This window comes from Manis pentadactyla, chromosome 4 (genome assembly GCF_030020395.1).
Source record: "Manis pentadactyla isolate mManPen7 chromosome 4, mManPen7.hap1, whole genome shotgun sequence".
NCBI classification, from domain to species: Eukaryota; Metazoa; Chordata; class Mammalia; order Pholidota; family Manidae; genus Manis; species Manis pentadactyla.
Genome location: NC_080022.1, coordinates 157500903 through 157519770, shown reverse-complemented (window position 1 = coordinate 157519770; position 18868 = coordinate 157500903). Strand labels below are relative to the sequence as shown.

The 18868-nt window shown below is 34.4% G+C and overlaps 1 protein-coding gene across 9 annotated transcripts in view; it reads right to left on the bottom strand.

The window, feature by feature from the left end:
- Window positions 1–18822, bottom strand: part of SKA2 (spindle and kinetochore associated complex subunit 2) — a 29365-nt gene extending 10543 nt beyond the window's left edge. For 2 of the 9 annotated variants that reach the window (XR_008997323.1, XR_008997329.1), the window contains exons 1-3: window positions 18681–18822; window positions 2814–2900; window positions 1962–2018 (exon numbers count right to left, since the gene is read on the bottom strand). Coding sequence is in view for 2 of the 9 variants with exons in the window: in XM_057501311.1 (XP_057357294.1) it covers window positions 1677–1715; window positions 2814–2900; window positions 18681–18713 (159 nt within the window). In the remaining 7 variants the exon portion in view is untranslated. Of the gene's footprint in view, window positions 1–1676; window positions 1763–1961; window positions 2019–2813; window positions 2901–8358; window positions 8406–8768; window positions 9011–18680 lie in introns of all 9 variants that reach the window. The other 7 variants (XR_008997325.1, XR_008997327.1, XR_008997328.1 and 4 more) reach the window with 7 other exon arrangements.
- Between the last annotated feature and the right edge of the window lie 46 nt (window positions 18823–18868).

Below are 18868 nucleotides of genomic sequence, written 5' to 3'. Positions count from 1 at the left end.
CACCCCTATGTTCATATGCATTCATATGGAAATAATGTTCAAAAGCATTATTTACCATAAGCAAGATATGGAAGCAACCTCAATGTCCATCCATAAATGAAGGGATGAAGAGATGGTACACACACACACACACACACACACACACACACACACACACACACACGTGCGTGCAGAGGAATATTACTCAGCCATAAAAAAGAATCTTTGCCATTTGCAACAACATGGATAGACTTAGAGGGTATTATGCTAAGTGAAATAAGTAATACAAAGACAAATACTGTATGATTTCACTTATATATGGAATCTAAAAAAACAAAGCAAAACAGAAACAGATGTGTAAGTACAGAGAACAAACTGATGGTTGCCAGAGAGGAGAGAAGTGGGGTAATAGGTGAAATAGGCAAAGGGGATTAAGAGGTACAAACTTGCAGTTATAAAATAAATAAGTCACGGGAATGTAAAGTACAACATAGGGAATACAGGCAATAATATTGTAATAACTTTTTATGGTGACAAATGCAATTACACTTATGGTGAGCATTTTGTAAAGTATATAAATGTCAAGTAATTATGCACTACACCTGAAACTGATATAATATTGTATGTCAACTATACTTCAATTAAAAAATAATTAGGACTAATGCCAGTGAAATCTACAAACACTTAGGATCATTGTTTTCTTCCCAGATGTAATACAAAAAAGGTGAGTCATTGGATTTTAAAATTTTATAGTTTCCAAAAATCACTAGTTCCTCAAAAGTTGACAGAATTACCATATAATCCAGCAATTCCACTCTGGGTATACATACAAAATAACTGGAACAGATATATGTGTACCCTTGTACATACACAGCAACATTATTTATGATATCCAAAAGATGGAAGTAACCAAAGTGTCTGTCCATTGACAGATGAACAGCTAAACAAAATGTGGTATACACACAATGGAACAGTATCCACCCTTAAAAGGGAGGGAAATTCTGACACATCCTACACCGATGATGAACATTAGGACATTATGCTAAATGAAAACCCAGTCATGAAAGGACAAATACTGTATGAGTTGGCTTAGGTACCTGGGAGTAGTCAAGTTCATAGAAAAAGTAAAATTGGTGGCTGCCAGATGTTGGGGAGAGATGGGGAATGGAGAGTTATTGTTGAGTAGACACCGAGTTTCAGTTGGGAAAGATGATAAAGTTTCAGAGATGGATGGTGGTGATGGTTGCACAATAGTGTGAATATACTCAATACCACTGAACTGTACACTTAAGAAAGTTAAATTGGTAAATTTTATGTACATATATTTTATTACAACTAAAAAATAAAAATAAAAACAAAACTAAGAATGTAAAATGGTGTGACTACTTTGGAAAACAATTGGTAATTCCTCAAAATATTAAACATTACAGTTACCATTATGGCCAGCAATTCCACTCTAAGGTATGCCCAAGAAATGAAAATGTTCATACAAAAACTTACATAATGTTTATAGTACCATTATTATAATAATCAAAAGGAGGACAGAACCAAACTGTCTATTAACTGATAAATAAAAAAATGTTAGAGCCACATAATGAAATATTATTCAGCTATAAAAAGGAATGAGCCATGCTATAACATGGATGAACCTTTAAAACATTCTAAGTCAAAGAAGCCAAACATAAAAAGCCACATACTGTATGAGTTCCTTTATATGAGATGTTCAGAGAGCAAATCTGTAGAGATTATAGAAAGAAGGTAAATTGTGGTGATGGCTATGCACCTGTGAATATACTAAAAACCACTGAAACGTACATTTTAAAAGTGAATTTCTTGTGAATAGTAGCTCGATAAAGCAATTTTTTTAAAGGTGTAGAAGAGAAAAATAACTGGAAGTGGAACAAAGATAAGAGATGGAAGATGGGAAAAAAGCAGAGGTACCACATAAAATATCTTTCACAGGGTACTTGAAAGATACTGACTCAAATGAGTCCTTTGGCCAGTCATTCGGTGGGACCCCTGGACCAGAACTGGTTTTTCTTCAAACATAAAAAAGGAAAGACAAAGTCAGGTCAGTTAAGGAATTACATCAGCTCAAACTACACTCCCAGGATTCTAACAATCCATGAAATAAAAGTAGAAACTGAACATTCACAGTGCTTTCCTAATTTTATGTAAAATATTTTAGTTTGTACTTCCACCCAATCAAAAACAATTATATAAAAAAATTTTAACTGTAAGATATGGTATTTCTTATTTCCTGGCAAATGCTATCAAAGATAAATAAATATTTAAGAGGTAAAATTAATGTTAACAGATAATGCTTCAAAATTGTTTGCTTTTATCTTTTACATGTGAACATGTAGTTGTAATTTTATTGCATATAAAGTTACTATTTCTAATCAACCTAAACTTAGAATAACTAAGTATATAATTTTACGCAAAAATCACAATTCATATAACAAATTTAATAGTATATCATCATGTTCCTCAGAGAATATCATGACTGCTAGGATTTCTCCCTTCTTATTTAACCTCTGTCCAAAGGTGCCTATGGTCTCTCTCAGAATTTCAGAAGCTTCCACAGTGGTTTCTATTTCTGGACGCAATAATTCTTGTTTAAGGGTTAAAAAAAAAGTAGCCATAAATTTCCTTGAGTATGGGCACAACTCCTCTAGTATGCTGTGACCAAGTTTCCACACAAAAAGATCTTAAGAGTCTATAATTTTAGTACTTAATAATGTAATTGTTACTATCTACTACTACTAGAAATACTACCAGAAAATCTTTTAATAAAAATTCTGTTAAAAAAAGACATTCATTTTGCAAATTACCTTGCCTGCTGAATCAGGGTAATTAGTCTTGATTTCATATTCCAGCCTGTATTGAATGTAATCCAGATCAGAGTCAGCTTTCTGGAACTGAAGATCGGCACAAATCATTATTTTGTGATCCAAAAGACATACTAATAAACTTAATACTGTAACTCTTTTTCTTTTCTCTTTGTTTTTAGTATTTTAATAATGTGATACACTCATTTTGAAAATAGGGAAATAGAAAAGTATATAAAACTTCCATTGTCTATAATACCCATGCTCTATTAAACATTTTTTAAACTAGTTAACATTTTCAAAGTTCCTCTATGCATCTCTCTTAGCATTTAAGCCAAAATTAAGATATTAAATAGCCACTGCCGTATATTAATACAAGAACTAGCAATGGGTTCAAGAATTCCGCAGGGTCACTGACACTCTCATTGCTTAGGCAGTGTTTCTATTTCTACCTCTGGTAGGAAATGGGGTTTCAAAACACAGAACAAATTCATTTTCAGATATACTTGCAATGTTACTATTACAATTTCATTAACTAAAGAACTACAAATTTGTACCACAGAGACCAAAATTAAAGGGCTTAAAGAGTCACAAATTATACAAGCTCCATACAGAAAAGGAATAGCAGTCCCCAGTTTATGGAATCTGGGCCCTCACACAGGACCTTGATTTGCAGTAAACCTGTTCAGGAGGAAAAAGAAGACTGCCACACGTTGTAAAATATGTTTCTACACATATGGAAAAGTTGGGAAGAATATATTTATCAGCATTAAAAGTAGTTTATTTCTGAATGTGGTAAATCTATACCTTACTCTTAATTTCTGGCATCTTTTCCATAATCTTAAGCATGTACTGCCTTGAATTTATCAAAGAAACAATGATCGTCCTTTGAGTTTACTATGGAAAGCAAAACGACTTCCTCGGGGATGGTCTCCCATTCCTAGTCAACAGAGAATACTGCTTTGGGGAGAGGATTCAGACCTTACTATGAACTTAAGCTCTGGATTAAAGATTGGTTTTTGAAATTTTGAAGCCTTAGTGGAAAGGGTAAAAACCAGCAAAAACTGTTGACAGAGGTTCTCAGTTATAATGAAACAGTGTACAGATGTTTTTATTACACAAAAGGTAAATCAAGGGTTCTACTTTAGAATGAAGAATAAAACAAAACAGCTGTCACAAGTTAAAATACTCTTAAGGTCAGAAGCTGTCATCACTGAACAGAATTTCATTAAGAGATAAACTAAAGCTTCTATCACTAATAATTTCTCTCATCACTGGCCTAAATTTGAATGGAAAACTTTCCAATTACCAAAATTTTATCTTTATAACCAAAAACTTTTGGAGTGGAAAAGGCCATTTTTTCTTTCTAAAATTTTTCATGAATCAGTATTTGATTTGTATCTCTTAACAACAGGAGTGGCTATTGGCCAGAAAATCAAATGTAGGAGTTCTTAATTTAAAAATGTATTTAAAGTGTTTTTCAAAAAAGGAGGCTTTTCATTTATCTTATACTTGTTAGATGGCATGATTAATCACTAACTAGACTTCATTAAGCATACAAATAATTACTATATATGTATATGCGTGCATAAAGAAATTCCTGTTGGCATAATCTCCCATATTAGAACATGCTTGGAATTATCTTCTCCTTTAACGTAAAAAAAAGTGCACTAACCTATACAGATGTGGATGGAGACTATGGGAAGGGGGACAGTTGAAAGGGAGACAGTGCAGAAGGCAAGTCAAATTAAACAAAGGGTCTAAGCATTCAGGACCTAGTTTGTTTTAATTCCTTAGATAGACCACAATTTATAGCTTAATATATAATTCATGGCCTTATAGAAAATTGTAAAGCAATATGAGTTTTAAAACTCATTATCACAAAATTCTTAGGATTACAGGGATTTGTGGCTCCACGGTTACGTCAAAGCAGAATCTCTATTCTAGGAGCCTTTGTTTATGAAACAGAAATTCTGTTTGCTTTTTAACTTGATATTTTAGTTCTGCTTAAAGTTTAACTAGCAAAACTCCATAGTCAATTTAACAATGTCTTCTTTTTAAAGGAATGGTCTCAGCTATGGCTTCCTGTAATAATACCTGAAGGTCCTAATGTATTAAAATCATCAAATAGTACCAAAAACAGTGGTTCTAGCTTTTAGGTAATGTATTTTAATAAGATAACCAAAGTGTGCTTTCAAAATCAACGGTATAATGGAGCCAGCTAAATTTTCAAGAATTTTTGCAAGCCAGTTGTTAAACACAGGCATCACTAAAAATTAAATTACATGAATTTACAATTATTAAAAACAAATACTCAAAAACCACAACTTCCTAGGTATCCTACTATGTTTTACTGTTATCTATGCTCATGAGGTCTGTCTTATCTATATATGAAAATACTGTATCATCTGCTACTAAGTATGTCTTCCCAACTCCACTTTCCATGGTATCATGCTGGTTGCTTGAAATTGGCCAAGACAGAAATATTTACACCAGGGAAAATGGCAAACACTAAAATCCAGGATTTCCCACCTCTTCCTTCCAGCTATATTTATATATATTCCACTGCTTTCAAAAGATTTTTTAAAATTCCCATGCCCCCATTTAAGTAATGTGCCCACCCTCATTTGGAAAATATTTCAGAGAACAGTATTTTCAACAGAGTTTAAAAGACAGAGGAAGGAGAGAATAGGGAGTTGTCATTTAATGCGTAGGGAATTTTAGTTTGGGAAGATGAAAAAGTTCTGCAGATGCATGGTAATGATGGTTGCACAACAATACTGCTGCACTGTGTACTTAAAATGGTTAAAATGGCAAATTTTATGTTATGTGATTTTACCACAATTAAAATTTTAAAAAACAAATCAAAGTCAGAAAGAACACCTTGAGAGTAGAATATTACCCTCCATGAAGAATTTTCTGATAATACACAGGGAAGTATTTACTTATTAATGAAGTTAGTGGGTTAGAGAATAAGCAAGGCACAAAAAGGAAGAGATGCCAATGCAATGTTGAAAAATAGGGAAACAACCAAGATTCTGATATGAACCCTTCATTTTATAAATGAAGAAATGGTCTAAGTAACTTGTCTCTAGTTCTATTGTCATTACTCTGTTTTGTATGTATTTAGACCAAAGTTATACATGCCATTAAAGTCTGTAAAAGTAACATAGATGGAGGGGTGGGAAACCAGTGTATATACTTTACCTAAAATTAAATCTAAACAGTTTTTTTAAAAGTTTTTAATCTAAAACTGCTGAAGTATGTCCATTAAAAAAATTTCCTCTGAAGACAACCTGGTCGTATGGTACAGAAAAAAATATATAAAAGGATTGATGTATGTGGTAGATGTTCTGGCCCTGGCATCACTAACCAGCTATGCGGCCTTAGGTAAGTACTCCATCTCCTTGGATCTCTCCTATTAAATGAGAGAGTTGGAAATCTAAGCCCAAATTTAATTTATCAAAATGTTAAAATGTAGAAAAGGTAAGTTTCCTTCCTATAATATATTAAATTTGACATTTGAATTTCAGATTTTAACATTTATAACGAGAGCTTCATCCTACTGTTTGTTTACTTCCCAAAGATGATTGCTGCTTCAGTATCAGCTACATAGTTCCTGCCACCTGCCCATTGTTCTTCCCAAACACCAAAACCCTATAAGCAATATTGCACTACTCAGAGCTATTTACACAGCAGAGACAATATCGATAGGGTTCTAGGATCTGGTGATAAACAGAAAATCTTTTTAGTTACATGGTTGAAAATTTACTGACGAATTATGATAGTCTCCAAAACTCATTAGTGTCTGATTAATGGAACAAACTGATACTGATAAACCTCATTCACAACCCTCCTCAATTATAAATTAGTGTCTTGGAAGCCTTGCAAACAGTGAGGTTCCTGTCTAATTAACTTGGCTACCTATCTTATTTTTAGAAGCATCAGAGAATTTCAAATAAACCATTGAAAAAAAAGCATAAGACATTCATATTTCAGAAATCACAGTTTTCTTCTACAGAGATAATAAAAATAAATGGGAAAAGTTTTATACCAGTACTAACAGTTATAAATAAAACACACAATTTGGCTGAGAAAAGTTCATGGAAATCAACATTAAAGCCCCCAAAATAGCCAAATTACATTCTGCCAATTGGACATCCTTGAAAGCAGACTGGGATTCTAAGGAAGATACCATACAAATAGGAAATGGAATGGTTCAAGGAATAATTTTGAGTTTCACAGAGCATGCTATGTACATATTTCATAAGCATATAATACTCTGTTATACCAGTTTTATTATGACCAGCTAGAAGTTTTAAGTAAATGGCATACCACTCAAATATTTGACAGCAAGGAGAGAAGAATGTATTTGCAGTACAATTTAAAAACACTTCCTTTTTACAAACAACCCATAGATTCTCACTGCCATAATAATGCTCCCTTCAAAAGGACCAGGGCTCTTAAAGCAAACACATCCTCTTATGAGAGATGTAGGGGAAGGGGAAAAAATATGGCGGTATTGTCTATGGTGAGAGGAGTTGGTAGAGACACGTTCTGGACTCAGGAGTAAGGCTTAGAAAAACACTTTCCATAGAAACATTGTTTTAAGGAAGAATAAGGACTCAGTATTCCTAGACCTAGGTTAGCTGTATTAACTAAAAAATCCACTTAAAACAACCCTTTCCTTACATTGCCTTCTCCAATGCAGACTTAGAAATCCCTTTACCTACTCTCATTTTTTGTTCATGGCTCCAGCTTACCATTTCAGGTATTATATTATTATAATCATTCATTTACATGGTAGTGTCACCATTTGATTTCTATTTTCTTGATGACAAGTGCCCTGTCTTTTCATTTTTATATCCCTAGTTTTTAATCACAGCCTAATGCTCAATGACAAAAGGGAATAGATAAAAGAACATTTATTCATTTGAAAGAACAAACAGCCTGGGAACTCAACCACCCTCTAATGCCTGTTTTAAGAAATAGTTCAAGTTCCCAGTAAATTGAAGAGCTCCTTTGTTTGCACAAATTGTTTTTTGTATATTTCTGCTGCAGAGTTGACTGTCTTCTAGATAGAGCAAATGCATGTCTCTATTTGTGTGAACAGATAAACAGTAATATACACAAGCACCAGGTTACAGGTATGTTATTTCAGACAAATAGCAACATCAAAGCAGAATAAAAGTGAGCAGAAACTCCAGGTCCATCAGTTCCTAACCTTCAGGCCTTTATGGAACAATTATTAGGGTACTACAATAGTTAGAAGCCCCTGCCCGTAAATGACTGGTTTTATCAGTTCAAGTAGTCTAACTTTTTTAAAGCTTTCAGGATCGTATGTTATTCATAATTGTGCTATGGACACATAATAGACTACATATTGAATGAACCTGGTTAAAGACATACCTATAAGAAAATCTAAAATATACAACTTAGTCTTAATCGCCATAGAATTATAGCATTTCTTCTAATTAAATTACAACAAGCATGTATTACATGTATAACAACTACTTAAAGCAAATTTTTAAAAAGTGGAAGTGCATACTATATGAAGTCACCCTTCAGGTAAAGATCATTAGGGTTTCCCAGGGCCTGTAGAATTCCAACTCTTAGTATGATTCTTCACAAGATAATATTAACATTCTCTCCACTGAAGGATTTTATACACACATTTTATACCTCAGCCACATTGAATTTCACTATCCCAAATATGCCAGGCTATTTTTTTAAATCACTCATCTTTGATAGTGCTTAACAAACAGCATACTCTCAAATACTATATTGTGTAATATATATAGAATATTGTGTAATAGATTTTAATACTGTGCAATGTATATGTGTATATAAAATATTCATGATAAACTGTCTTCAGAGTATATATTTAAAATGTATCACCAATATGACAAAACAGCTACATTCCTCAACTGCACAAAACAATTAGAATAGTACACATACTTGAAACAGAACTTAGTACAATCTTGAGGGAGTATGCTTGGCAGCAACTGTTGCTTACAAAGATACTTAAAAGGAGATAGTCACTTAATCTCAAATCACTCCAACCGTTGAATAGCAGATATTCTTAGAGGCCCATGACCTTATGGGGGCAAAGATCTACAAATCCCTGCTTAAGAGTTGGCAGTTTCATTTATCTGTGTACATTTTTCTGGTGAGATGGAGCTCCTCTAAGCATCCATGGCCTAAAGGAAAAAAAAAGATTAAAAACCATTGCTTTAAGAAAAATGTAGCTTCTGTCAGAGTGTCAATGAAAAGGTAACAAAGTAGACTTCCAAATAAACAGAATCTCTGTACTAAAAATAGAGGGGAAAATTGGAAAGTACAGTAAATACCAAGGGATAATGTTTTTTTGTCATATGCAAAAAAGCGTCTTGCTTTTGAAACCTAAATGCTAAGCAAATTGCTGGGTACTTAAAAGGCAAATACTGCCCCCTTCATTTTAAAGCTTATCTGAGTTCATGAAAAAAATTGGAAGAGTTAGGCCTCAGGGGATACAATGAAGATGAAATGCCTCAGCAGCAAATACCTAGGAAAGAATTTTAAATCCAGAATAGGAGATAAACAGAATCACTAAAAAGAAATGTTTTCCTCAAAATTTTAGTTCTATCTCTGGGTAGCAGGATGCTCTTTATTTTTTTGTTAATTTGGATTTCTAAAATTCTTCACAAGAAATATGCTATTATATAAGGTAGGAATCTTTTTAAAGTTAACTTCTACTTCCCCCTATTCACCCAATATAAACATATTTACTTGCCTGAATTGTTTTACTTGCCTGAATTGTCTATGTACTGGGCAAAGAGACCACAGAAGACAGATTACATTATGTGTTTTTGTTCAGAGACATAGCACCCTGTACTTTTTCTTCATACAGATTTTTTGTGATTTATGTGTCCCTCTTGCTGGTTTATATATTTAACTTTGCTTAGCACAGTTCCTCATATACAACAATAGGTGAAATAAGTCATAGCTGGTAATTACTTGATCAATAAATAAAGCATTAGTCTAATGTACTGTTTATAACTATATGAAAACTCATTCTGATGTGGCATTTAAAGTAGGGTTACCAGATAAAATACAGGACATTCAGATGAAGAACGAAAAAAAAAATAGTCTATGTTTGTCTCATGCAATATTTGGACATACTTGCAGTAAAAGAATTTTCCATCACTTATCAAATTCAAATTTAACTGGGCATCTTGTATTTTATTTACTAGGTCTAGCAAACCTAATTAAAGAGATCTTTAAATGACATCAAACAGGATCAGACAGACAAGTGGCACAGGAACATCTCTTTATATGCTTTATCCTTGGTCACTCATTAAGAGTCAGGACAAAAATGTTTTCTTTACCTGTAAGATAGTATTGCCATATAACTAGACTTCACTAGGAATGGATTAAACAACATAATATCAAATGAATAGAGTAAGTTTTTAAATTCAAATGACAGTCTTAATTAAACCAACATACTTCAAAATTGTGGCACATGATGCCAAAAAGACTCCTTGACTTAAAAACGATTATTTTTTCTGGTGGACCTACAATTTGACCAGGTTCAGGTACTCTACGCTGGGCTGAGTTTGGTGGTTCTGCTTCTCACTGCTGCTCTGTAGTTGCCTGGTAAGTCCTTGCTGCAGGTATCTCCCAACCTCCTTGAACCAGCAGATATTCTTCTCATGGGGAGAGTAAAAATGCAAGAGTAAGCAGAAATGCACAAAGCCTTTACAGCACCAAGTTCAGAGCTGGAACACTGTCAAATCTACCCACATGCCCTTGCCCAAAGCATATCCACAAGAGGGAAAATGTATTCTGCCCATCATGGAGTCACGACAAAGATGTGGAGAGACAGGTACAATCTTCTAGTTATAAAATAAATAAATCACGGGATGTAATCATGTAAAGCATGGTGACTATAATAAAGTTGCTAAGAGTAGATCTTAAAAGTTCTCATTATAAGAAAAATATTTGTAACTGCATGGTGATGGATGTTGACTAGACTTATTGTGCTGATCATTTCACAACATATATATTACCAAATCGTTATGTTGTACAACTGAAATTAATGTTATATGGCAATTTTGTCTCCAAATTTTGAAAAAGTAGATACAGACAAGAAAGAGTAAAGAAGGTAAATCATTCACTTCTCTAGAATACTTCTATTTTCTTTTGACAAAAACAGCAGGTCACTGTGGTATAAATGACAGACTTGGTATTGCTACAAGAATATTCAGAATTCGTGTAGTATTTTTTTGTAGACTTCTTACGGTATCTTACACCAAATAACAGGACAATAAAGAGTGTAGGACATACACACAAATCAATATATGATTTAATCACAAGTTGTTAAATTTCCCTCTGTTTTATCCAAACATTTACTGGATGTTTATATTGAGGTTTTTTTTTAATTAAGGAATATAGGTTCATGATTACTATGCAACATACTGAAAATAATTTTAAATGTTTACGACTGTAATAAAGAAAAATAGTGTTGCAGAGATTTGCAGCTTGATAGCTAACATACTGATTTACTGGTTCTTCATCTCAGCCCTCCTGCCCCCCATCTCAACACTGTGCTGAATCTCTTGCAGTTTCCTTTAGTTGTGTTACACCTCTCATCTCTGGGCTTTCATAGGTACTGATTCCTCTGCCTGAAACACTTCCCATTTCCTTCATTGGCTAACCCCTACTTATCCTTCAAGCCTCAGATTATACCCCACTTCTAATAAGAAGCCCTCTCCAGATTTGGTACCTCTTCCCAATGTGCCCCATAACATATGATATTTACTTGTTCTATCATTGCATCTGTCTCAGTGGACTTATTTATCTATACCTTCCACATAAATTTCTTGATATCTTTAGCCGTTAGTACTAGTCTGCCCTCACATCACTTAGTCAAAGTATGAAGTACTGTCATCTACAATTAAGCAAATTAAGTGGGGAGAGGAAAGACTTATAAAAGCTAGTAACTACAACTCTCACATTTCTTTACAAACTAAATTATTTTGAAAAACTAAATTTATTTTATAATCACTAAATCACTACCTGAAAACCTTAGCAAAAACTATTATTTCCTAATTTATAAAATGAGAAAAACAGTGAGCCAAAGAATCAAGGATTGACCTACCCAAACTTTAAAAATGTTATAAATTAGAAGTATAACCTTTAAAAATCTAGTTAAAAATAAATTTTATTTACCTGGGATACTGTTAATATTGAAACTTCATATTATGTTTGGGTAACAAAGATATTTGTTGTAAAACTTTCACCAAGTCCACTGTTGCTCCAAGAAAGAAGAAAATTTCTCACTTGAATTTATATGAGCTCATATGTATGGCCTTTCAAAACCCTATTCCTAGATGTGCTCACATCAAAATATAGTTCAAAGCAGAAGAATCCTTCCCTCTCCTCATTAATGGTACATTTTTTATTCTTAATTTACTAGTATGTAATTTTTTACCCAAAAACTTTATAGTTGTACAAGCTCTGGATAGAGAGAAAATTCAATAATATCTAAAAAGAAATGGATTACAGTGTGATCAATTCACTTTTTCAGAGAGAAGAAATGAGATTCTCAAATTAACCAGTTTCTCCCCTCAGTCCCTCCCCACATGATGTCCTGTTACTTAGAAAACACACAATTCTACCCACTGCTCTAACAACCCACTAGGGAATGCTAGGAAACTGAAAGCCAAACAGCTGCACTTAAAAAAAAGCAGGGCAATTAACTCTCACAGAAATTTTATACATAATATTTTATCCCAAATTTATATATAAATCTTGGAATAAAATGGTTTTATTTTCTTCATTCCCTACAAATGATATACTTGAGTCCATGCCTAACATCTCAGGTATCTTCCTTCCCTCTGGCATCTATTCTCCCAGCCATCTTTTAAAGACATTTGCTTAACAAATAGCTTACTTTTTTTCCGAAATTCAATGCATTTAGGACACGTTTTAATAGCTCTTGGTCTACATTTAAGATATAGAGCACCAGTAGAACTCATACTAAACAGGTTATAAAAAGAATTATAAATGAGACCTATATGCTGAGAACTGCAAAACACTGTTGAGAGAAATTTTTGAAGACCTAATAAATGGAGAGACTATGTTCATGCATCAGAAGACTCAATATTGTTAAAATATCAATTATCCCCTAATTGTTTTTTAGATTCCAAATAATTCCAAACAAAATCCCAGAAGGCTTTTTGGGGAGGAAATAGACAAAAAAACTTATTTGGAAATGTAAAATAATTTAAAAGTTTTGGAAAACAACAATAAAGTTTGAGGCTTTACACTAGATGATTGCAAGACTTACTATAAAGCTATATATACAGTGTGATATGATATCATGGAACAAAACAGTTCAAAAACAAAACAACCCATACATACATGCTCAATTGATTTGTTACAAAAGGGCCAAGGTAATTCGATGGGGCTCTTTACAACAAATGGTACCAGAAAAAGGGGATGTCCTTATGCAAAAAAAAAAAAAGAAAAAGAAAAAAAGACCCTCTACACTTACTTTATAGCATACATAAAAATTAACTCAAAATGGATATCTAAACTTAAAAACATAAACTATAAATCTGCTGGGAGAAAACATTTACGACCTTGAGTTAGGTAAATATTTCTTAGAACAACAGAAAGCATAAAATACAGAAGAAAATAATGTAAAAACTGGACTTCATCAAAACTTTTGACATGAGAAGACAAATAACAGAAAGCTAAGGGAGTCATAATAATAAAAAGACAAATATCTCAATTTGAAAATAGGCAAAAGATTTTAAGATACTTCTCTAAAGAAGATACACCAACTGCAAATAAGCACATAAAAAGATGTTCACTATGATGGTGGTAAGGAAATGCCAAACTGAAACTATAGTGAGAAACCACAACACATCTATCAAAATTATCAGAATGGCTAAATGAAGAAGACTGACAATACCAAGCGTTGATGAAGATATGGAGAAACTAGAACCCTAATACATAGTTTTGGAAAAGATTTTAGGAGTTTCCTGTAAGAGCAAGCATACATCATGCTACCCAGAAGAAATGAAAACATTATCTCCACATAAAACTTGTAATATAATATTTATAACAACTTTATTCACAATAGGCAAAATGGTAACAATCCAAAATCTGTAATCTGATGAATGTATAAACAATGTGATATTTTATACAATGGAATACTACTCAGCAATATATAATAAAAGTAGTCTAACCACTAACATGCACAACAAATGAATGAATTTCAGAAGCATTATACTAAGTGCAAGAAGTCAGACACAAAAGACTGTAAACTGTATATGACTCCAATTATATGAACTTCTAGGAAAAGCAAAACTAATGATCAGTGGTTGCCAGGGAATTTATGAGGAGGGGGTTAACTGCAAAGGGGCATAAGGGAACCCTTCAAGGTGATGGAAATGTATATCACAGCTGTGGTGGTGGTTACATTATTGTACCCATGTCTAAACTCATCAGAGTGTGGAGGAAGGGTTGGATGGGTGGGTAAAATAGGTGAAGGGAATAAAGGGGCACAACATCTCAATCATAAATTAGTCATGGTATGAAAGTACAGCATAGAGAATATAATCAATAGTTCTGTAACATCTTTCTATGTTGACAGATAATAACTATACTAGTTGGGGTGAGCATTTAATAGTGTAGACATCTGTCCAATCATCGTATGGTATACTTGAAACCAATTTAATATTGTATATAAACTATACTTCAATTGTAAAAAAACTCATCAGATTGTACAACTAAAATGGGAAAGTTTTAGTGTATGTAAATCATACCTCAATAAAAATGATTACAAAAAAAAGTAATGGATTCACACTTTATTAGCTCTCTTAAATACAAAAAAGAACTTTAAAACAAGCATTCTTAAGTTTTAATTTCAAGCATTTTACTAATAAGTACACAACATTAACACCAATGAAGATTTGGGGCAAGTTACCACAGGAAATAAACAGCAGCGATTGCTTTCATCACTTACTAATTCATCTTAAAATGAAATGAAATAAAACTCAAGATCTGCCAGAACCTATCCCAATCTGTTACAGAAGAAGCAAATTACAAAGTACTACTACTCATTCCGACAAGCAATAACAACTTTAGCTATAAAAAGTAGTTTCTCAATGTGTTTCATAAAGCAGTACAGTAATAAGTTTTTAATTAGTTAAAAATTTTATTTTTCAAATTATGACTTTCTAAAACATGTACTTTGGGTAATAAAAAATTATACCATTTCCAGCAACATAGCCTGTGGTAAAATACTCACAGATACTGAAGAAAGTAAGGCAAGAATCAAAATTCTGATGTGAATTCTGCTTTCAGATGCTTTGACAATACTATTGCACTGCTAGCTGTAAAGTACAGTAGTGCAATAAAGTCAGAGCATTCGTTAGCAGTAATAGGGAAGGAAAGGAACACAAAAACTTCTTGCATCAGCTGAAGCTTCAGTGTGAAAAGAATTTGAAGAGGGGTTACCATTTGGGACAGAAGGCATCCAAAACTCAAGAACATTTATATCAATGTTAGGAAAAGAAAAAGAATAGGACTTAAATGTCAAAGTGATACTGTCTTTTGATGACAGACCTATGATTAATATTCAAACAGAAACGTGGAGATGTAGAAAGGAATTTTGTACATATACCCTAAGCTTTAGAAGTTATTATCATGGGTACTGTTAATTCCTTAGGACTGGTATTAACAAAACCTGTTAAAATTATTACTAAGGCAAAGTCTTAAAAAATATTTCTGTTCTGCCAAAATGTGTTGGTGAGCTCCTCCACAGCAATTGATTAACTGCCATATATAACAAGCCTTTTAAGTAAAACTATAAAACAAATGAAAAATAAAATAATAAGTTTCCCAATTTCTATATACCCAATATATCTCTCTGGAATCTAAACTACAATACAAAAAGCACTTACCATCATGTCAAGGTTTTCTATCTCAAGAGTTTATAGACTTCCAGGAAATCAATGTGTCCTAAACAGGACACCAGTAGCCCTACCTAACTGAACTATGGAAGAGGATTTTAAACTGTCTGTTAACCCCTAAAACATCTTAAATATAAGAGGAAATCATCTCCATTTCTTATACTATAGAAAATCAAGGTGAAAATAATAAAAGGAGGGGGAGGGGTTCCAAGATTTAAGAATCAGGTTTCCTTGGATTTAAGCCAATTAATATCCTAACCTTTTAACTGATAAGAAACCATTCAATAGTCACATGTAAACCCAGAAATAGAAATAGTATCCTAGTATCACAATGCACTACCTTTTGTGCATGATCACTAGGGGTACCACAAAAGAAGGGCCCTAGATAAATACCAACCAATCAATAAATGAAGGAAAAAAAGGTAGAGAACACAGATTACCCTACAATGAGTTTATTCCTCCATTCATAATGTTAATTAATGCAAAAAATACTTTCCTTTATTTTCACCAACCTTCCTTTAAATGGTCCAGTTCAGCTACTCATTTGGATTGAACTCACTAAGAAATCAACTCAGATCTGGGAACTGAGCTTGAACAAAAGTGTCTTGACCTTAAATCCTAGGCCATGATAACTCAGACATTATTTCAATTCTGCTGGCCAACGATCAGCTTTTAAAGACAAGTATATAAAAGACAAATGTTTAATTTTCTTAATTAGAAGTTAACACAAACAAGAAAAATAAATATTTTTAAATTAAGCAGCCTACAAAATTAGGATAGTATTTTCTTTTGAGTTAATCATATGCATTTTTTAATTAAATATTGAAACATTGGTTCCTCACCAAATCCTTTATTTAAATAATGTAAAACCAAAAATCAGGAGACTGTACTGGAAATCATTTACCTTAGAATCTTAGAAACGACATGGGTTCACAGATGTAACATTTTTTTATAGAAGTACATGACAAATCTGAAAATGAGATGCACCTTCTTTTTACTAGCTAATCAATACAAAGCAGTAATAATGAAACCATGATAATAGTTAAAATACATTTTCTAAACCCTAATGATTAGGGAAACAAACTAATTACTTGAATAGGGGTAAAAAGCTACCACTAGGTTACTTGAAGGAATTTAAGAATAAAGACCTTGCTTCTCTTACAAAAACTACCCCATCTGTTTGTGGGGGGACTTGGTGAAAGGGGGAGTCTAGTAAACATAATGTTCCTCATGTAATTGTAGATTAATGATACCAAAAAAAAAAAAAAAAAAACTACCCCATCTGTTAAAAGCAGTATTAGTATCATTTAGCATTTAGAATTAGGCAGGAATATTGATCTGGAGGGAAAAATTCAGAATGGAGAAGGGCAAGGCAGTGTTACCATTTATGCCTGTTGATAGAATCAAACTACAATATGTAACAAGTTTTTTTTCTTTAAGACAGTTAAAACTACAAAACTGTTCACTGAAATTTCTTTATTAAGATTTGGAAGACTGCAGAAAATTCTTCTTTACTCGCAGCCATTTCTCTCGCTATCTCCCCATCCCCCCACACACACCCAGAAAGAAAATTAAAACTCAAAACATTGGAAGCTACTGAAAGCCTTCAAGTCGAATTTGTATATGAGAGGCACTACAATTCATTAATACAGCAGAAGAAAATACTAAGAAATATCAAGGTCTTACATTTTCTGGGGGTGCTAATGGGAGAAGGATGGTACTCAGTTTCTTCCAGGATCACTACAGGTGGTGCTAAAATAACCCAGGGTTCAGCTTGGAGAGAGCAGCACAGGGACAAATGAAAGAGTAATGCCAGGGAACGGCAGGGGGAGGAGGGGCGGATTCCAATGAAGAAAGATCTTGGCATTTAATTTAATCTTTTATTTTTTTTTAACAAAAAAAAAAACCGACAGGAGCTCGATGAAGGGTGCGTCCTCCAAACGCCACACTTAAAGAAAGCCAGCGCAATCCAAACATTGGTATTGCAGGGGGGAAAGGACTGAAGATAGAACAAGGGAACTAAGGGAAGAAAAAAAGCGCGGGCAATTAAACTGGTAGTTCAGGGATGAGAGGGAAGGAATAAAGAGGAAAAGTGAGAGAAGAATCAGCAGAAGAAAACTAGGACAGCCCTCCAGCTTGGCGCCTTCGTGCAGGCCAAGCAGCCGCGGGAGACCTTTCCAATTACTAGCCCCCACCCCTTATTTCACAAATGAGTGAAACTAAGCAACTTGAGAGCAGGATGTCTTCCAAGTCCCAGTCCCGCCCGCGCTCCAGGAAAGGAGCTAGCGGTGCAGATCCCCGAGGCTCACACCTCTCCCCGACCCAAGGACAGCCACCGTCGAGCCGAACAGGAACTGGTCGAGGGGGTCCCTCGCCGCTATTAGTTGCTCATGCCAAGTCTAGCATCCTTTCTCAGACTTCCTCAACCCGCCCTGGAGAACGTGAACGGTTCAGCCCTAATGGGATTTCTCTCCGCCCTCCTCGGCTTATTCCCCACCCTACCCTCCATCCCCCTTTTTTAAGAGTGTGAACGACCTCTCCCCTTCTAGGCTCGGTTAGGAGACCATCCTAGTCACCTCTTTTTGGTGGAGATACACAGAATGCTGTTTGCACCAACCACAATCCAGGAGCGGGGAAAGCTGAGGGCAAGGAACAAGGAATTCCAAAGGCCCCTCCACCTCAGCATCTCCCGCCATTTCCCTCACGAGTTTCCCGGATGTAACCCCGTCCCTCGCGGCGGTTAAAGGAGACAAGGCGGCGACGACTCCCTTTAATGCAGGAGAAGGAAACTCGAGTCTGATCCAGCCTCCGCCTCCCAGGGTTTCCGGTGACTCCAAACTGCGTCCCACCTTAGAGGCCATCTGAGAAAAAGAAACTACCCAGCAGATTTCCACTTGAGACTCACCATCAGTTCCAGCTTATCGACCTCCGCCTCCATGTTGAATAGTTGACATTCCTCAGACCGCGGCGGTGCTTAAGCCGCAAACCATACTAGCACTGAGGGTCCCTATTGGACAGCTGTCACTCAACGTCTCACATTCATTGGTTCCTCAGCTTTCCCGGAGCCCGCCCATTGGCGACTGGGTAACGCCC